At 35.5% G+C, this 17,014-nt stretch overlaps 1 protein-coding gene across 2 annotated transcripts; it reads right to left on the reverse strand.

The window, feature by feature from the left end:
• Positions 1–2,215: 2,215 nt before the first annotated feature.
• On the reverse strand, positions 2,216–15,194 carry LOC131429656 (uncharacterized). Of its 2 annotated transcripts, XM_058593929.1 has the most exons (4): positions 14,837–15,194; positions 13,205–13,734; positions 4,061–4,218; positions 2,216–2,386 (listed from the first exon to the last, which is right to left on the reverse strand). In XM_058593929.1, exons 2-4 carry the CDS (start codon positions 13,684–13,686, stop codon positions 2,340–2,342), a joined length of 687 nt encoding a protein of 228 aa, XP_058449912.1. In that variant the 5' UTR covers positions 13,687–13,734; positions 14,837–15,194; the 3' UTR covers positions 2,216–2,339. The 2 variants fall into 2 exon arrangements, with proteins under 2 accessions (XP_058449912.1, XP_058449913.1); XM_058593930.1 differs by lacking the exon at positions 4,061–4,218.
• Positions 15,195–17,014: the final 1,820 nt, after the last annotated feature.

A 17,014-nucleotide genomic window follows, 5' to 3' on the forward strand; every position in this document is an offset into this window, starting at 1 on the left:
AACGTGCAAAATCAGGAAAGAAGAAGAAGAAGACGAATTGACAATTCAGTCCGCATCTTCTCACTCAATTCCGAATGATTTCCGAATCAACCGGTTGTAGGCGAACCGGTTCATTCGGAATCGGTTGTTGCACTGGAGTTGGAATTGATTCGGAATTCATTATGATTTCCACATGAAATTCCGAATGAAAATTTCTCGGAATTGATTCGGAATCCATTCGGATCTGATAATGTGGGAGATAGCTAACACGATATTGGCGAAAATCGATTTGGGACTGATATGCGAGTATGGGCAGTACAGTTTTAGCGTAATCTGTGAAAATCTGCGAAAAACATTTTGAAAATCTACCATTTTTATGAAATATTCATAAAAATCTGTAGAAATCTGTGAATTTTGTGTTCTGTGACACAGAATAATAAATAGACAAAAGATCTATGGTTTTAGAGAAAAATCTGTGAATATGGTAACTCTGATTATGTCTTAGGTGGAGTACTTCAGGTGGACATTTTGGCTGCTTACTGGGATACAGTAAGTATTGTATATGATTTTTTTTTAAATTTTTGTGGGAACTATCAGGATTATTTTTACGCAAAAATAATTTATATGAGTTATTAGCTGAATGAAAAAGATATATTCTTATCAGTGGATTCACGCGGCTAACTGAAATACGGGCGATCCTAGACATCGTTTGGTTCCCAAGGCTGCCAATAACTACTTTCGGAAACATATTCGGACTCTTATTTTGCAGATTTTCTGAGGATAAAGGTAATTGCAATGGTACAACCGCAGGTGCGACCATCGCCAATCAATTCGATAGTCCCACGACAAAAGGGCCTAACTGTAAATGAGAGCCTCTCTTTGTTTACTTTCTCTTTTGATTATTACGGAGCCATTATTGCAAATTATCTAATATTTCCAATATAAATCGAAAGATTGTAGTTTTACCTTGAAAGTTTTGCGAAGAGTAAAGCGTCAAATATAAAATCAGTTCGGTAAATCGTGAAAGAAAAAATAAACAAAGAGAAACTGAAGAAATTTTATAAGGCTTTTTTATTGGAATTCCAATTTTCGTGACTTCATAAGGCGGTCTTATGATTCGCATACGATATTCTTGTGGGTAAAAACCTTACGTTATCAAATTCCATCTATATTTTACCTGAGTGTATCAAAGGTCGTGCAAAATGTGAAGCCAAAAAGAATCAATCTAACTTTCGAAAGGCACTAAACGAGTAAAGTTAATGAACATTGCCACAGAAAACAGATCTCCAGGCTCACACAGGGCCGCCGATAGAATAATCGCGCCCGAGGGACTGCAATATCACGGGCCCCTGAACATGAGAATTTAAAAAAATTGTGAGGATGGGAATATCATCATATCAAAGGATTTTTAAAAACTATATTTTAACAAAATAATTCGCAAGACAAATTTTTGTTTCGATTTTTGATATTTTGTTTTATTATGAAGAATGAAATAACAATTTTGAAGCTTCGAATCTCCATGCTCCCTGAAAAGTCCAGGTCCGAGAGGGATTCCTTCCTTTTCCTCTCCCCTTTCGGCAGCCCTGGGCTCACATATGAACTATGAGTAAAATCTTCTCATTCAGTGTAACGAACTTTTGCAGATGTCACCGGGATCGACGCTATTTTCGATGCAGCATTCACATTCAACGCTAAATTTTTGTTTTACTATTGGTTAAAATGACAAGTTTATTTTTGTGTTATTTCGATCGAATTCACTTGTGATTCATGCGACATGGAAATAAAGTTGTCTTTTACATTTAGGGAAATTGTGTGAGAAGTGTTCATGTTGTTGTAGTTGGAATACTTCCAAAACAAGCAAAAGAATTTTGTTATCACTCTGAAACGTAATGGAAGGTATTAAAAGATCACGACGAATGGTTGAGTAGGTGGCAGTAGTGTTTCCAACGTATAGCAAATTTGATTTACACAGGATTTTGAAATATTTTTTTCGAGCCTGTTTGTGACATTACTACATTACTTGCTGAAAAACTCAAGAATAGTATTGTCATCAAAATTCCCAGAAATTTGATGAATTGAAAATGTGTAAAATACATGGTTTCGGGTATCATATACTCGGATGTTACCCACTGTACAGTGCCCGAAAGATTATTTGTTAAAGCATAGTAACAACATGAAATGTAAAATCTCTACAAGGATTTTGCGATTTATTGAAAAATAAACTTCATTACAAAACTAGACATCAACAATTATTTTATATATGTACATTCTTACTAAAACATTGCATTAAAATTGTATTTACAGTCGTTCACACTTTCACAGATTAGTCATTGTGCTATATATACGAGTCGAAATTGTGTTCACTCTCCGGTTTTGTAACTCAAAACACCAGGCGATAAAATTCCACCTAGAATATAGAATAAATGTTGAAATAAAGCCGGGGTAGAATAAACAAAATAATGATAATTTTGAAACAAATTTCCCAAATAAAAAAACTGTTTTAAACCACCAAGTGATGGTGCCTTTCTCATGTAACTTGTATTTTCAGCAATATTACTGTGGTATTCTTAAAAGAAACTGCTTATTGAAGTTTGTTCGATTGTGAACGAGTAGATAAACTGGCCTTTTATTTAAGGCTTTTGTTCATAAAAATCGGTTGAGCCGTCACAGAGAAAAGTGAGTGTGTCCAGTTTTGGAGTTTTTGGCCACGATATCCGGTACTTCCGGAACCAGATTCCAGAGACCGGTATATCAGAATTGGGTTCGTTTGAATAGCAACTAACATGACCAAGTTGGAAATTTTGGGCCCAAGTTAGAAGAATGTTTCATTATTTTGCATTGCCGCACGATACGACAGCTTGAAATTTCAAACACTCATCACCTTTTAATTCCAGTACCGCACTTTTGTTTCAATCTACGTTTGAATAAATCGGTTGCGCCATTAGTTGCGGTGATAAGTGAGTTAGTTCGATTTTGTAGTTTTTGACCACTATTTCTGCTAAGAAATCATAGGGTGGTGGTGAGCTCACTTCATCCGCGTCCCTTGTAGTTTTTTAATAGCAATATTATACTATATTATATTATATTATATTATATTATATTATATTATATTATGTTATATTATATTATATTATATTATATTATATTATATTATATTATATTATATTATATTATATTATATTATATTATATTATATTGTATAACATTATATTATACTATTATGTTATATTATTCAAAAATTCTACCATAGAAAAATATTGGGTAAGTATTATGTGATCATTCAAATTATCAAATTAAACTATATTAAGTTGCTTGGTTTTTTGTAATATAGATAAACTTGAAAACAATCCCGTATTCACATGGAAATTGGAGTAAACGAGCGTGATGGAAATTCAATACATGGAATCAATTCTCCAGACATTTTGCACAAACAAAATACTATTGGAGCTGTATAGTAGTTGGGATTAGAACTGGGTTAGTTTTGGATGTGTTGTTGACTACCGAATGACATTTATGAAAAGTTTATGAATGATATTTTTCAATATTCAAAATATATGGTAAGTTGTTGAATTTCAATCACTTCGTGTCCTTTGCAGTCTCGTTTTTTTTCAACATCACGTAAAGTCTCATCGCTTAATGAAGCCAGCAATACTACTTAATTATTTATTTTATTTCTCTAGATTCATTTTTCTCTTACTATACAAGCTTTCCAAAAATGCTTGGTGTGATGCTTTTATGCCAATTTTTCCGAATGTGTGCATTTTACCTCGTCCTCTCTTATGTCTAGCACAGGTTTTCAATTTTCGTTAATACGACGAAAATAAACCAGCTGGGTCCATATTTCCAAAACATATCTCCAAAACAATAGCGATATAAAGTATGGAAGAGAAATTGTTCGTTACCAAAATTTTCAGTCGTTTGGAAAATAAATGCTAATAAGTAGAATAAAGCCACGCCTTTGTTTTGAATATTGCAAATTACACAAACTCTTACGGTTTCAGTAGATTATTCATATGTAATTATTGCGTGCTTCCGCAAATATTCATTCAACTGTCTTATTACTCTCCCGATTTGTACTCACCATGAAGCGGATTCGAATTGTTTGATATACCAAGATAAGCGCCTAGCCCGCCAACAATTAGTAAAAGAAAGCCTATGATCAAAAGTAGTACTTTTTCACGGTGGCTGAATTGACGTCTACATCTGCAAGACCAGCTCCAATACTGCTCACGGATAACTCTGAAATAGTAGGTTGTAGATGATCGAAATATATATGTACACCCAAACCTCCATTTACGTACTTTATATAAGTATATTTGTATTCTTATACGTACGCATGTGAGCAAGGATTTGTATTTCTTAATACATATAAATATTGGTGAAGTAAAAGCGATCATTTATATGTATAAATATATACACATATATGCAGACGGGTGAGTGTGTAAGCATACATACATACATACATATATAAGGTTCGTAAATGGAGGTTTAGGTGTACTATCTAAAATATATTCAAATATATTCTGTCATTAGTTCATAAAAGGTTAATATTCTACGTAACGTGAATAATAGCACACTGTTTAATTTCAACGAGGATTAAATTAAATTTTTTTAAATGCTGAACAATTATAGTAGACAAATTTTTCCGATTTTTATTCGGCATTATATTGAAACACCTCTAATAGGTTAATATATGTATAAATGAATAGCCAAAAAATTAATCGTACAATCTTATTAATACACTAGGTGAAATTATTTCCGATTTTTTGCCAAGCAATATCTGATTTTTACTCTAGTTTTTTCTCATATTATGATCAATTATAATGTTTTATTTTACCCTAGTTTAAGTTATTGTGGTTATGGGCAATCAAACGTTGTGTTTCACTTCTAGAAGCGTACGTGTGCGAGGATGATGATTGCAAGTTTATCTGTCAAAATGCAAAGGAATACAAATTTCCAAATTTACAACGTCATTTGTTCAAGCGAAAAGTTAATTTTAGTGCGAGAAAAATCATTTTCCACCTCAACCGAACCGAAAAAACGGATCTTGAAATTTGTCAACATATCATCTTATAAAATCAAAAATGATTACACGAAACAAAAGAAAAATAACGATTTGTGTTTTAGTGTTTATTAGGGCGTAGAGCTGTCTTGAGCTTGTTTTAAATATGATCAGTATCTAACGGGAAAACAAATTGGAAAACTGACATGTGAATGCAATTATGTAATGAAAACCGCGAAAATGTTATCGCAGAGACGAGACTCGATTTCCCCGGTTAGGAGTTAGCTACGGTTCTAGTTTTAAAAGAAAAATAATTTTATTTCATTTTCAAATGAACAGTTTTTTTAACACATCCTAAAATTCTACAACACAATTGAAATTATATGAGTTCCCCATAGCAGCCTATGTAAAATTCAATGCTGATCCAAAGAGTGCTTCAAATATTGCAACTTAGATGGCGGTCAGGTAAAATTATCTCATAGGAAACGTTTCATAAATTGCAAAACTATTACATTCAAATATAAAAATACTGAACGAAATTATCATTAAACTGATCTTCTGCGAAAATTTTTTCACATATAACTTTTCTTTACAAAGACTATAGTTTTTCCTTGAACCTGCTAACCTATTACAGTGAACATTTTAAATCTTTTTCTGAAAATATTCAATCATATTCAAGCGATTACATGTGGCTTTAGAACTTGCATTATAACAGAATATATGTGGAATTAAGGAATACTACTGTGTGGGTGCAAACGAGTTTATAATAACTAATGTATAGTATGCCATGACAAATTGCGGTAGACATCATTGCACCAGGTCAAGCGAGCTGTAACAGAATTGCTTTGCACATTTCACCACGAACAACCTTACAGGTAAGAAGTGTACCGCTCTGGGTGATTCCGTTTCCGATTAATAGTTATAAAATGCACAATGGCGATCCTGCCAGGAGTTGCAATTCAAATAGCATAGTTATTCAAAACGGAAACGGAATCACCTAAAGCAACAGAAAATTATTCAAATATTTGGCACAAAGATTTTCATTTTCAAATGAAAAAAAAAAGAAGCGTCGGTGGAGATTACGTAACGTTGAAAATAACTGGAACAAGCGGATCATTATGGTCGCGCATCATAAGCGGACCAGGAAGGTCGCGCATCAAAGCGGACCAGGAAGGTCGCGCATCAAAGCGGACCAAGAAGGTCGCGCATTAAAATACATTTCAAAAAATGTTGACGATTTTTTTAATTGAAAAAGGCGGATTCATAAAATCGCGCATCACATAGCGGATCTGGAAGGTCGCGCAAATATTTAAATATAAACGAGCGAACCGAAAACGTCGCGCATAAAGGAAGCAGGCTACGTGGCCGTGCAAATGAAAAAAAAAAAGAAAATTAATGAGCGGATTTTGAATAATCGTGCATTGCAAAGCGGATTTTGAGATCGCGCACATTTGCTTCGTAAGTAATCTTACGCGCATATTTTTGCGTGCAATTCCAGACCACAAAAAAAAGTGTTAAAAGCAAGATATATGGAGAATAACGGAAAATATGTCCGATGGGTCAGCGGTACGAGCAATGCAGAGAATCAGACGACATTTGACGCATCTGTTGATCAGACTGACGAGGAGTCAACGATTTCAGTAACGCCGTGCAATTTGAGCATGTTATGCTTCAGGTAGTGAAATCGAACTCGGAAACATGTTGACAATGATTTAGAAAATGTACAAACAAATAATGTAGGAGTTTCGCTTCGCCATCATGATACACCACACACAAAAAAAAAATGTATTTTACAGGTGTACTCATAAAGACCTGGGAAATTTCATTTGTAATGGCTTAATTTTTTTTCCATAAGTACGTTTATTTAATAGGCAATATGCTTAAGTTTTTCTTCGCCGTGGCATCCACAATACATAGTACTTTAAACGTAATACATTTCGAATATCATATTAGTATGTTTTTATCAAGCGATTTACTATTACTGGGACATTGGATAGTCTACCTTGGGTACGCAAGAAATTTATTAGTTGAGATCTGACATCACGATACTCCACGCATGTCCAAACGACATGATCAATATCGCGATAACCTTCGCCATAAGCACAATGATTAGTCTAGGAAAGTCCAATTCGAAGGAGATGTGTAGTGATTGGACATGAGTCTGGATATCACACGAATGAAGTCTCTACTCACATTCAGTCCCCTGAACCATGCCTTTGTCGATATTTTAGGAATAATTGAGTGCATCCACCGACCCAGATAATCTATATCCCAAGAAGCTTGCTGGCAAGTGTTCTTTGGCGGGACGCGCTATATAATTCGTTGAAAGCAATTGGTCTCTCATGAGTTTCACCCTCAAAAGCACCACGTTTGGACAAACTCTTTCATTGCCTAGAATGGAACAATGAACCGGGAGCCAAAACTAAAGTGATTTGATAATTATTATTCAATATGTCGTTCAGACACTGTTTTATTTTGCCCAAGAAAAATGATTCATTTTTGCCAGCAGCGTTTGAGCGAATGGCTTCAATTGCACTCAGACTATCTGTGAAAAGAAAATAATGGTTTGGAGATAATGTGACGATTACACTCAAACTATAATGAACTGCTGCTAACTCTGCTGTATAACAGATGCAGGTTCTTGAAGCCTAAATGAGGCCGAAACATTATTGTTGAACATACCAAACCCTGTTGCTTTTTCAATTCGCGATCCGTCCGTGTAAAACATTTTCTCAGAGTCAATAGGACTGAACTTACTTGAAAATATTTTTGGGATTTCCATCGAGCGTAGGTGTTCCGGAATTCCACGCTGCATGGATGTGTCGAAAAATTAAGTTGAGTCAGGGACATTTAGGAGGCTGTGACGGATAGGAATATATCTTGAAGAGTCGATTTCCTGTAACATATGGATAAAATATACTGTCATGAATTTTGTTTTAGATTGAAACTCAACTAGCCTTTCGAAGTTATTAATAACTAAGGGATTCAGTACCTCACATGCTATTAGCAGTCGCGATGAAAGCTCCTAAAAACGATCTTTCAATGGAAGAACTCCCGCCAGAACTTCAAGACTCATTGTATGTGTCGAATGCATCCAGCCTAAGGCAATTCGCAAACAACGGTACTGAATTCGCTCAAGTTTGATAATATGAGAGTTTGCAGGGGAACGAAAACAAACGCATCCATATTCCATCACTGAAAGTATCGTTGTTTGATACAATTTTATTAGATCTTGCGGATGAGCACCCCACCAAAATCCTGTTTTTTTTCGAAGAAAATATACTTTTTGTTGGCATTTTGTTATCAGATACCTAATGTGTCCTCCCCACGTGCATTTGGAATCAAACCACACTCCGAGGTATTTGAAAGTCAAAACCTGTTGGATAATTCTTCCCATCATATGAAGCTGAAGCTGCGCGGGATCATGCTGTCTTGAAAATACGACCAGCTTGGGCTTGTTCTGCGGCCTCCAAATAATGGCTTAATATTTTACTAGTTTGATTGTAGTGTGCATTCGGCTAGCGGGTTAGACTGTATGAATACAGATGTGTTCTTCTGTTGCTCAGTCGATCAATGGACGTACTTTGTAATCCGATTATTCTCAGTTCAAGTCACAGCGGTCGCAATCATAACCTTCTTTTTATTTCAATGAATTTCATGTCATGGAATTTTAGGTATAATATTGAATGTTCTTGCACGTAAAATTGCTCCATTTATGTGCATTTGATAAAATATAAAATCACAGGATTTTTTCGAAGTGTGCAGTGTTAATTCTACATCGTGGATCCGAGCGATATACCACTCGATACACCCAGGGATGCCAAAGGTTAAAAAAAAAATCTGTGCATTGCGAAAAATCTGAAAACTTGAGTGAAACTGTATGATTACACTGAAACGTTATTCCTTCTCTGACATAAGTTCTCGTATATCGACCTATAAGATTTATTTATTTGTTTTTATTTTGATTTATTAGAAGTAAAGCTAAGAGAACTAGTATTTCATTTTTTTTTTGAGAAGAGGGTGGATGTGTGGGTGCAAACGAGTTTATAATAACTAATGTATAGTATGCCATGACAAATTGCGGTAGACATCATTGCACCAGGTCAAGCGAGCTGTAACAGAATTGCTTTGCACATTTCACCACGAACAACCTTACAGGTAAGAAGTGTACCGCTCTGGGTGATTCCGTTTCCGATTAATAGTTATAAAATGCACAACTACCACTGCAGCACTAACAGGCAATTCGCTGGAAAGTCCAGCTCAAATTTATAAGGTTATTCGCAACGCTGTGATAAATATTTGTTCTAAAATGACAGACTATTGCATAATTTAAAACTGTTCACCCGGTAAATGACCGATAAATTGAAACCGGGCTAAAATAAACAGCTAACTAACTTAAAACTGTTCAAAATAAAACTCGAGCTTGATGATCTGACCGCAAAGATTTCAAATATTTTCTATATGTTTCTTTAAATATATTGGTGTTGTGACAATGATGATGTTTCAAATCAGAAACAAAATAATTTTAATTAATTTATATCGTTTATTTACACCCGGCTTTAACCTAGTTACGGTCGTTCGCCGGCTTTGAAAAATAGAACTAGATCTCAGCGTTGCGATTAGCATGCTCTAGTCGAAGATCTTCAAATATATCAACGCGATTGGCTCAAATAACATCAAAGTGTACAAACAGTGGTGTACTGTGTATTGTAATGTAAATTTGAGCCACGTGCGAGGCTTTACTTTTCGAAAAGCTTACAGTTAGGGCATATTCAGGAGTGTTCTAGTTCTAGATGCATAATTTATGTCAGTTTTAAAATTTAAATCTAGAAATTATAACAAAATAAACTGGCAGCCCCAGTAGCGTTTTATCTGTGTTTCAAATATAGAAAAAATAGAACGGCAGTGTATACCAGTTTTAAATTTGACAGTAGAACTGGTCGAATAAATAAAACTAAAACGGATTGCTGGGGATACGTTTGTTTCAGTTTCATTTACATTATAGACCACCCATATTAGAGTGCCTATAACCAGAGTGACGACATCTCATCCGTAATGCTGGCAACAATTAAAAACATTCCATTAGCTTTACATTGATTTTACAGGTCGTTTGCTCGTTTGGAACTGGTAGCTGTCATTCCAAACGAACAGCTGTCGCCACTCTGATTATAGTCACTCTAATGCCCCGTTTACACTTCTGCTGGCTGCCAGCATGCTGGTGTCAGTGTACTGCCCTCTGAGGAAAAAAACGTTCAACGGTGGTCCTTCGTTGGTCTAATACTTTGGATCATTGGACCACAGTTGAACGTTTTTTCCTAAGAGGGCAGTACACTGACACCAGCATGCTGGCAGCCAGCAGAAGTGTAAACGGGGCATAACCCATATGAATCTTGCAGCTGCTGAATTTGCTCTTAGGGCATGTTCAGGAGTGTTCTAGTTCTAGATGCATAATTTATGTCAGTTTTAAAATTTAAATCTAGAATTTATAACAAAATAAACTGGCAGGCCCAGCTGCGTTTTATCTGTGTTTCAAACATAGAAAAAAAAAGAACGGCAGCGTACACCAGTTTTAAATTTGACAGTAGAACAGTTCGAATAAATAAAACTAAAACGGCTTGCTGGGATACGTTTGTTTCAGTTTCAGTTATATTACAGACCACCCATATGAATCTTGCAGCTGCTGAATTTTCTCTTAGATTTACAATTTTCGTTGCTATAGGGCTATGTTCTAATATTATATCAACCTAAATGAATCACTTAGGGATTCCTCGATGTAAACTAATCGGTCGATAACTAAATGCCTCTACTGAGGTTTTATCAGTTCAGACAAACGCCACTTGAATGTGAGTCACCACTAGTTAAACAACACCAATATATATGAGACTCTTTCGTTCCTTGATTAAATATCTGGCAATTTATACAGAAGCGATAAATGAGATTAGCTGTTCACGCTAAACTATGTGAAGCCACAACACTGAAATATTTTCACGCATTTCGATCTCGTCTTCGACTCGTTAGTAAATTAAGATCTCGTGTACAGCAACTTGAATCCCTACACAGACATAAAGTTTAACGCTACTTGGAACTTTGTAATTATACTGTGGCACAACGTCTTAACAATCATTTATTTTCGTTGTTTTCTACTTTCTCGATTATTTTAAACCATTTATTCCGAGTTTATTTAAATAGTACTGAGATAGCTGGTATTTCATATGCAGAAAATTTGAAATTGTAAGAAAATTGGGTGAAATCTAAGAAAACGATTAATGATTAAAACCGGGGTGATTTGATTTTTTGGAGTTTATTTAATTTAATTTTCTAATTTTAAATAATTATTTACTTAAAACTAGTATAATTTCAATTATTGTGGTGATGTCGCATTGGGGAGGGCTGCATCCTATAGACATGCCAAACGACTGAGTGTATACGGCACACTAAACTTTATTCGGTATTGTTTTCATCTTTAGACGAGTTTAAAACAACCGAACATTCTCATTTTACTAATATATCAGCACATATTATCATTTGTTGGCAGAAGTACGTTAAAGTACCATTGCAATTAAATGTTATTTTTACTGAAAAAATCAGCTACCGAAGTTTGAACAGCTGAGATCGATTATCCAATTTAAATGTGTGGTTACAATTTTCGTCGCACACACAGTGACAGGTGACGCATTTTGTTCTCTCTCTCTCATTCTCCTATTCCCTGTTGAAGTAAAAAAAATCCATGAGGGTACTAACATAAACATAAATTGATAAAGTTAATTGTTTTTTGTAAAAAGTCATCGGATTTCGGAGTTTATTGGTATACATGGATATAATTCAATGTTTATGCTGCTAGATTAATATTTAGTCACATCGTAATGAAACAGTGATAGGAGAAATAAAGATAATATCAATCGCATCGGCAATCAATGAGCGTCCTGGTGAGCATAATATCAAGAGAATTTAAGTTATGACGGATCGGCTCTCAGATACTCAATATATGATGATTGGTAGAGCCTGGTTGGCAGCAGTCCAGTGACATAAACTTTCCAATCTTCGTCGTGCAAAGTTGCTCGTTGATAGTGACATTTAGCAGCTCTGATTCGTACACACTAAACTTCATTCGGCATTTTTTTTTTTCATTTTTCGGCGAGTTTAGAACAGCCGAACTACCGAACATTCTCATTTTAAATACTAATATATCAGCTATCGAGCACCTGAGATCAGTAATGCTATCCAAATCCTATCTCATAGGTAGACCACCTTATATTCCAGTCCGTGACGTTTTGGCGACTCGAGATCCTCTTTACAGGACCTGCCTTTATAACTTCTTCAAAGCCATAGACGTGCAAATCTAGTGCCCTCTTTCTCTCTTCCTTCTACAGCCAACTGTACCAACTCATCCTTTTTTTCTACGGAACGGTATGGCATACGATGAACGATTCCTCGGACTGCAGAAAACGCCATCAATGTCCTACAGTCCTGGTCAACCACTACTGCACCACAACCGGAAGAACATGGAAACCCCATCCGGGAAAAGCAAAAACAAGCTGTGCCATAAATATGAATACCTAATGACAAGATTTACTTGTTGACAAGTTAGATCAGGTCCCACCCTCCCGATACTCCTTTACTAATCCTAGGAGAGTAAGCCGCTCCTTAATATGGCTTCCCTTCCATCTCTCTCTAACAACAAGACCAACGGTCACGTTAAGCTAACCGCAATGAGCCAAATAAAAGCATTTTCATTAAAAAAAAATCCGTTCTTTGACGTAGATCGATACAAAAAAGTCTTGGCATTACATTCCTTTGGTGGAATTTGGCCTTTCTGTTTCAACAGACTTCGTAGCCGATTCTTAGTGTACAGAATCATTGCATGGCTAGTACTATGGATCCTACTGACACTAAGAAACCTTCCAGGTCGGGGCTCGAACATACGACAACTGGCTTGTAAGACTAGCATCCTATGCGTTGAACTGCCAACCCGGGACAGATCGATACATAATTCATTTATAATCTAGAATCGGGTAAAACAACCCGTATAAAGGGTTGAAACCTAATGAAAATGTAAACAACAACTAACGAACCCGTGAAATTGGTCAGAAACAAAAAATGTACTTCATACATATATGGAAGTGAGAGAAGAGAGCAGAATATGAAACAAAAAAATGTGAGCTAGGTATATGATATGAAAACGGTACCAAAAAATCGAAAAGATAAAATACTGATTTTACTTACTGTGGTTGATTAGGAACCCCAGAATTCTGTACATTGTTGCCATTGTCATTGGTGAACGAGTGATTCAAGTACCCACCCGAAGCATGTGTTGGAAATCCATGTGGATAACCGCTAAATTGTCCATGATCGATAGTAAAGACACCTGATGGTGAAGGCGTGCTCTTATCAATTCGAACAACTGTATTTGTCGTCTGTTGGGGAAGAACTGCTTGACTATGTGGATACCACTTATCAGAAGCCACGGGACTTTGAAAAGGTGTTGTATAAGTAGATTGCGGAGTTCCCGATCCAGGAAATGCTGACGTTGCCGGAGAGACTGATACTTCTGACAACTCCGTTTCATCCAATTTGTTTCCTTCTGACGACGGTGTGTTCTGAAAGGCGATTGATTTCTTATTCGCATCTGTTCCATGTGTACTAGATACACCTGAAGTGTTTCTCTCGGGAAGATTCAATGAGAGCCGTTCTCGAATGTAATACATCAGTATGGTAATGCCCTCGATGCAAGTGAGTTAAATTGTCAGGTGAATCTGCAATATTTATTTTTTTGTTCGCGTTACTTTCTAACGATCGAGCGATGATATAGGAATTGTATGAATAAAGCTTGACGAAATCAACTAAAATATTACAAATCAACCGAATTCATCATTAAACTCGGACTTCTAGAAATAATCTTTGATTTCACAATTATAAAAAAATATGCACACACACTGCATTAATACCAAGACAATACATTAAGAAGCATTTAATATTCGAAAATAAGTACTCAGCGGAGCATTGTTGGAATGCTGAACTTGAAACTTAAAGGTATTTAAGGTTTTAATTAAGAACACAAATTTTATAACATACTTTAAATTTTCACATTTCAATCAATTTAAAATGCAAATACACTGAAGTTTCTTTTTACGAGGAGATACGTACCCACAGAACATCGGAAATCCGCGTAACTTCGGAAATCCAAGTAACATCGGAAACTCACGCAAAAAAACTGCAAAACTGCAGAAACAATTTTGTATGCCAATAATCTTAGAAATGCATGAAACGTTCAGATTGAGAAGAATTTTAAAGAAAACAGCCGCGTAAAAAAACTCAGCGTAGTAAAAAGGTCTTGGTATTACATTTCTATTGTGGAATTTTGCCTTCTGTTTCAACAGGCTTCGCAGCTGATTCTTAGCGTGCAGAGCCATTACATGGCTAGTCCTACTGGCACTAAGAATCCTTCTAGGTCGAAGCTCGAACATACGACGATTGGCTTGTAAGACAAGTGCCCTACACATTGAACCATTGAACACGGGTTGAATATACTAGAATTAGTTAATTTACATTCAAATGACAATAGCAAACAGTTTAGTTGAGTAACGCTAAGGTCTTTTCGCTAAATTATGAGCAGCAATAATAGAATGAAATCTATGTGCAAGCATTGTCTAAGAATCGATACCATGAGGCGAACATTCATTGAATTCGCACAATAATTCAAATCCAAATAGAAGTTAAAACGCAATGTAAACCTCGCCAAAACAACACTGTAATTCATATGTCTATAACACATAATATGCGATGTTGTATGGTGACAAAGTGGCATTGCGGCTTAAAATTACAATTTGTACAACAAAGTGTTATCATAATCCTCACCTTGAATCGAATTTTGAGGTGCGTCCACAAAATTTATTTTGATATGTTATCATTACTAACACGACTATCCAAGAGTATCCATCTGCTTATTGTACTTCAATGAAACAACTGATACTTGAAAATGTTTTCGGGGACATTCCCATCATTGAATTGAAAGGAACCAATTCAATTTTTACTAGTTATTCCTGTCACACAGAACTCAACAAACTGATTGACTGGTTATACTTTCACGACAGATATTTTAAAAACCTATAGATTTAATCTGTTATCATCGTTATCTGCGCTCTTACATTTTCGTGACTTGATTGTTTAGGTTTCTATCAATTCTTAGCGCAACTGACGATGGAGTTCCAGTTTCGGTACAACACTACCACAGACTGGCTGCATGTTTGAAAAGCTATGAGTAAGTCATGCGAATATGACGTATTAGGGATATTCTATTTGATAGTATTTGTTATCAGCTTGAATGTTTTAATTATTTCCTACTTCGCCAGAGTGAAAAAGATGACACGTATGATTCGAATCAGGGTTTAAGTTGCTCTAAATATAAAATAAAATGTAGTCTCAGAAAACAATTTAATGAAACTCATTTTGACTTTTACAAATATCAATGTTGAAGGATGGCGATATACTTTACTCTGCAAATGCTGATTTGTTTTCCCTTCCACTTTGAAATCGTCTAGTTTAGAATATATCACTAGCAATAGGAGCATTTATTCAATGAATGCTAATTAACATCATAGGCATGTTTTTTTTTCAATCCTTGTTAACTTATTTATTTAGCACCTATCTTAAAATTACTTATCAATATGTCTCCATAACAACATACTCAGTAATTATACAATTATATTCATGTGTGGTTTTGTACATTTTGAATTATTGCTATGTAAAACTTCAGCGGCTTCGATGATTCTTTGTTCAACTTATAAAAACTTTACTCCAGAAATATTCAATCTTGGAAAACGAAAGAAGGTTTTATTGAATTAGTTCAGTCTGTCCCTGAAGTATTTGTGATCCACAATGAAGTTAGAAGGAACTACACCATCAAAAACTCCATCATGTTTCTTCGACTCTGTTGTTTTTTCTTTAATCGCAAGAAATTTCAACTTCAGTTAATCAACTGGTAAGCTTAACATTGCCGATTTTACTTATTGAAAAAAATTTACTTGAAACTGGATCTTGTTGTTATACGTTTCCATGCTGGGAAGGAAGATGTAATGGTTCACTACACTCCAAATTTTCTAATTATGTTTTAGCAAAACGATATGCAGTAACTAATTCTGTAAAAATTGTTTACTGTAAATACAGTAATAAGCAATGAATGCCTAGGCGTTTATAATTTACTTCGTAATTGCTGAAATATTGCTGTCATTAATGTCTGCATTGGTTCGCCGAAAAGAAGATATTTTCTACACTTAATATACTATGGCTCACCTAACAAACTTTAATTTAAGTGGCTGGAACGTCAGTTTATAGTTTTTGATGGATGTAGTTGCTGAAATTCCAGCTTGGCAAACTTTACCAATTTTTTCTGAAACTCAGCAAAAATAATTTAGTGTGTACTCATGCCCTCCCGCCCGCTTGTGAGAAATTCTGGCAACCGGCACAAGGCTGGCTCCCACTCCACTTAGAAAAAAAAAGTTCAACGGTGGTCTTTCATTGGTCCAATACGTTGGATCATTGGTCTAATGAAAGTCCAATCAATCGTTCAACGGGAGGCCAACAAGGAACCTTCGTTTACCGATTTTGAAACAGACCGTTGAACAGAATGCCATTTTTTCCGTTCAACAAACCCGGCAGACAGAGGTCCATTGTTGAACCATTTTTAACATGAGGAGTTGGACCCCGTTGGACTAGTTTTACTGCAGAATTTCTGAAGTTTTTTCCACTTATTTGTTTAAACTAACACTACATACCTGCACAATACTTCTACTTCACGTAGAATAACAACAAATTTTCTTTCTATGTAAAGGTAACACTTAATTTTCACACTATTTTTGCAAGAGAAAAAACAACAACAAACCGTTTCAGCAAATTGAACGAATATTTCGTGCAATATGTCGTTCAACAAGCGCTCAAAGACCAACAAAATTGAACGGTCTGCTGAGAGGGATATTATCGAAATGACGGAATGCGCAATGAATTCCCTCTCAGCAGGCCGTTCAATTTTGTTGGTTT

This window comes from Malaya genurostris, chromosome 2, assembly GCF_030247185.1.
Source record: "Malaya genurostris strain Urasoe2022 chromosome 2, Malgen_1.1, whole genome shotgun sequence".
Lineage (NCBI taxonomy): Eukaryota > Metazoa > Arthropoda > Insecta > Diptera > Culicidae > Malaya > Malaya genurostris.